The sequence below is a fragment of the Penaeus chinensis genome, chromosome 43, assembly GCF_019202785.1.
Source record: "Penaeus chinensis breed Huanghai No. 1 chromosome 43, ASM1920278v2, whole genome shotgun sequence".
Taxonomy (NCBI): domain Eukaryota; kingdom Metazoa; phylum Arthropoda; class Malacostraca; order Decapoda; family Penaeidae; genus Penaeus; species Penaeus chinensis.
In genome coordinates this window covers 15,086,685-15,091,684 of record NC_061861.1, presented here as the reverse complement: position 1 = coordinate 15,091,684, position 5,000 = coordinate 15,086,685, and the positions used below count along the sequence as shown (strand labels likewise).

Sequence of the window (5,000 nt, the reverse complement as noted above, 5' to 3'; positions counted from 1 at the left end):
TCGAGGGCGGATGCTTTTTACGTCGTTGAATTGCCAAAAAAGAAAGCAGAGCAAGGAATCTGCGTCAGCTCAAGAAGGAAAAGTAGCTGCTGGGGACAGAGGTGTGAAGTGTACAATCCAGTGTTGCTATGTTTTGTTTACAGTGAGATGCTACTGCCACATACAACATTTTAACAAAATCGCCACATACAACATTTTAACAAAATCGCCAGCAATCAGTAACGTCAGCATCAAAACTTTATTTCTAAAACGTAGACGATGCCATCCAGTGTCTCTTCATCCAACAGGTGGGGAGGCTCTCACGTGCTTTGCTTACGTAACAGAACACAAAAACAATGTCGTGTGAACAAATGAGATAGAAAATCCGACACATTTCAAGAAAATTTAAATCCTTTTCATACGGTATCACCAGGATGTTTTTTTTTTCTTTTTTACACCTACGGAAGAGGAGTGTGATTTTGAAACGAAACGTGGCGAGTTCAGCATTTAATTTCGTTTTTTTTTTTTCGTTGGGGTACAAGATATCAAAGGGAAGATAGATATTAGTAGTAAATATAAAAACTTCAATTCTGAATATAATACCAACTCTGCTTTATCTATTCAGAATAGGTTTACAGTGGAAAGTTAAAAGACAGTAGACAGTTGAATTTACTGAATGGCTAAGGAAAGGAACAGTTGCTATAGAAGTTAAAATGAATGAGATGCCTACAGACGTGTACATATGTAACAGTATACACTGTCACATATGCACACGCATACACACACACACACACACACACACACATGTATATATATATATATATGTGTATATATATATATGTATATATATATGTGTATATACATGTATATATACATATGTATATATATATATGTTTATATATATGTATAAATACATATATATGTATATATACATATATATACATATATATGTATATATACATATATATGTATATATACATATATATACATATATATGTATATATACATATATATATACATATATATGTATATATATGTATATATATAAAAATATATGTATATATATGTATATACATATATATACATATATAATGTATATATGTATATATATACATATACTCACACATATATGTGTATATATACATATGCATATATACATATATATATATACACACACGCTTATATTCATATATATACACATATATATATACATATATGTATATACACACATATATGTGTGAGTATATGTATATATATACATATATACATTATATATGTATATATATGTATATACATATATATACATATTTTTATATATACATATATATACATATATATGTATATATATGTATATATACATATATATGTATATATACGTATATATGTATAGATACATATATATGTATATATACATATATATATACATATATATGTATATATATATGTATATATATAAAAATATATGTATATATATGTATATACATATATATACATATATAATGTATATATGTATATATATACATATACTCACACATATATGTGTATATATACATATATGTATATATATATATGTATATATATGAATATATGCATATGTGTATATATATATGTATATATGCATATGTATATATATATGTATATATATACACATTATAAGCATTATCTATCTATATATTTATCTGTTTATACACACACACACATACATGTGTGTGTGTGTGTGTGTGTGTGTAGGTTCTTTCGTCCTTGAATGAAAGAAGTCGTTTCAGTCTCATTCTAGGTTTTGTCGATCCTATATGCATCAATTATTTAGCAATATTCAGGGAAAGAAATATAAACAAATAAAATAACACCATATATGCAAAATAAATAGATATTTCACACACACAAAAAAATATTGATTCTTATTTTAGTTTCTGTTCGTCCTCTTATTAGCTGTTGTGACGGTTCAGGAAGAAAAGTTTGCCACTTCCTCTTCACTTGTTATGTGAAATTATTTTCTTCATCAGCCTCCAGTATAAGTCATGGATTTTGTGCAAAAGAAAAAGGCAGGAAAGAGATTACAGACATGAGTCATGAATAATAGTCCTATTCGCACTTCCACATTTTAAATATGGGCTTATTAGTAACTCACGAGTATACAGGAGAGCAACGTGCCCCATGCCAGGTGTTGGAGGAAAGCCACGCCACCTTTACTTGCCCAAGCATAACAGCTCGGGAAATACCTCAGGGCATTCGTATAAAGAAAAGGGAGATACTTACAATTTTCCTTCTAAAACCTTTTACATATATATATATATATATATATATATATATATGTATATATATATTTATATATATATATATTTATATATATACAGAAAAACAAATAATTCTTGATAACCTTTATATATCTTGTATAGAGTGCAAACAAAAAAGGAGATTTTATATACTAGGACCAATCAACGGACAGTGTATGTGTGTGTGTGTCTGTGTGTATTGTATGTATTTATATATCTATATGTACACACACATACACACAAACACACACCACACACAGACCCACACACACACTGACACACTGAATGACAGAAGTTAACACGGTATTGTAATGGTTGTGTCTTCGTCGTAATAATAAGATCATAATGTTAATATAACATTGAAGAAAAAAGCTAATGACAATATTGCAACATTGGGATATGAAAAGTCAACATAAGAGAAGTTTAGTCTTTCCTCAGAAATAAATGAAAATATTATCCTCTTCCATTCGTGAAAAGAGCAATTATCGGAAGGAATCGTCTAACACAAGCATCGCTGACTTTGTACTATAAAGAAGAAAACGCGAAAGATAAAATGAAGCTTAATAGAAAAAGGGAAGCAGTTGCTCTAAAAGATTTAATATTCAGTCAAATAAATTAGATAATTGAACATTTTCCATCCAGATAATGCATATACATACACTCACATCTATGCATATATGTGTGCGCGCACGTGTGTGTATATGCAAGAATACATACACATCTTCGTGTTTCTTTCCAGATATAGGGAAATGTGTCCAAAAGCAGACTAGGAAATTCACAACTGGGAGAAGCGGATATCAGTCGAAAATGCAGTTCCAAAATTTGAGACCTGGCTTTTCTGATGATAATGTTGGTAATAATATAAGAGGCAAACGACAAAAGGAGTAGTTACACATTTTACTTGAACTGTTTACACACACACACACACACACACACACACATATATATATGTGGGCGTGTCTGTGTGTGTGCATGTGTGTATGTGTTTATTTATGTATTTATTCATTTCTAGATCTAGTGATTCTATCTGTGGAAAGATGCTACACCTTGAATCCGAGGCGATTAATGCACAGGACAAGCTAGTCTGCACAAACCGTTTCCTGTGCGTGAAATCTGAAGTTGACGGACGTATGCAAGCAAGCACGACAGCGACGGAAAGCAGGAAGTGGGCTGCTTGAGAGAGCCCCGTCGACGGCGTCTTTCGGTGCAGGCGGAAAGGGAGGGGGAGGGGAGTGTTAGTGCCAAATACATGGACTTTTAACTATTTACTTTTGTATGGACACTGTGTTTCTGTTTTCTGCTTTCATTTATCTAATTTCCATACATACATTTTCTCTGATCATGTGTTGTTTTCTTTCATTTTCCTTCCCTCATTTGTCAACAAACATTGATAAAAAAAGAAAAAGACATCCGATCATCATTTTTTTTATTAACAAAGATAAGCTACACACTGTGTTCTTGTGCTCTGGAGGCGCTCGGCCCCGAGTCGACTTGTCCTGCAGAAGGCCCCGGCGGCGGCTCAGGCAGCCACGCTACACGAGGGTCACAGGAACCACCGTGCACGCCTCAGGGTCCCCGGCGGCGTTCTTCAGCTTGAACGTCACGACGGTCGACAGCTGAGGACACAGGACCTCGTCAGTCAGGGACACAAAACTAGATGGCTATATACTCACTTTTCTAAAACTGTTTTTAATGTTCCTTTATGCCTCTCTGCTTCCCCCTTCCCCCCTCTTTCTCCTCACCCTCCCTCTCCCTCCTTCCCTCTCCTTCTACTCGCCCTAGTGGAACTGACCGCTGGGTACTCGCTGAGGACGTCCACCGGCATGGTCCAGTCGACGTGACTGCCGGCGCTGTAAGGGCACGGGTTGGAGCCTCCTTCCAGCTGCTTGCACCCGTCAGTGTCTATTCCGGGCCAAGGGACGTTCACGCCGGCCAGGTTGGCTGAGGCGGCGATGGTCAGCACGTCCGAGGTCTGGCCTGGTCGAAATCAACAATTAATTCACCAACGAAAACAGATTTCTCGACGATGACTGATGAGTTTGCGTGTGGTAAGATAACTAAAAATCTAATTTTATAGACCCTTCTTGGAAAATATTCAAAGAAGATATACCTAAATAAATCTTAGAAAAGCGAGTGGGAAGATGTGACTCACTGGACGTGAACTGGATGTTGACGCTGTAGGTGGAGCCGCGTTCCAGCAGACACGGAGGCAGTTCGCAGTTCTCCACGGTGAGGACCACGTCGGACCCGACCGAGCCTGGAACGCGACCGTTTTCCATTAGTGGCACGTAACAAATATGAACTGAATTACTTTTGTCTTAAAAAAAGGTATTCCTGGTTCCTCTCCCATGCAGGACCTGAGGACTCACCGCAGTCCTGGAAGACCGTAGCGGAGGCGAAGGACGCCACACTCAGAGCAAGGAAGATCCCACGCATGTTGCTGAGGAGGACTTTGAGGGAACGGCGAATGTGGACTCAGTTGGCGGTGTGAGAGTCGCTTCCATTCTCGGTCGCTTAAATACGGGTTGGCGAGTCCAGTAGGCCTAGGCTCCTTTCGGGAGACAGCAGGTGTCAGTGTTCCTGCCCGAGAGAGCTTTTCCCAAGAACACCAGCAGCTATTTCTCTCACGGCATTACAGCGCTATCACTCAGGTGTGACCACGTCTGGCAGGGAACTTTGCGAAAATCAAGGTTACTACACATCTCGTCGTAGATCTCATTCTATGAATGGAATTCATTAACACCC

At 36.7% G+C, this 5,000-nt stretch overlaps 1 protein-coding gene across 1 annotated transcript; it reads right to left on the bottom strand.

The window, feature by feature from the left end:
- Window positions 1-3,713: 3,713 nt before the first annotated feature.
- LOC125048165 (NPC intracellular cholesterol transporter 2-like) lies at window positions 3,714-4,729 on the bottom strand. The gene is made up of 4 exons (XM_047646723.1): window positions 4,625-4,729; window positions 4,408-4,512; window positions 4,048-4,232; window positions 3,714-3,871 (listed from the first exon to the last, which is right to left on the bottom strand). Exons 1-4 carry the CDS (start codon window positions 4,689-4,691, stop codon window positions 3,788-3,790), a joined length of 441 nt encoding a protein of 146 aa, XP_047502679.1. The 5' UTR covers window positions 4,692-4,729; the 3' UTR covers window positions 3,714-3,787.
- Window positions 4,730-5,000: the final 271 nt, after the last annotated feature.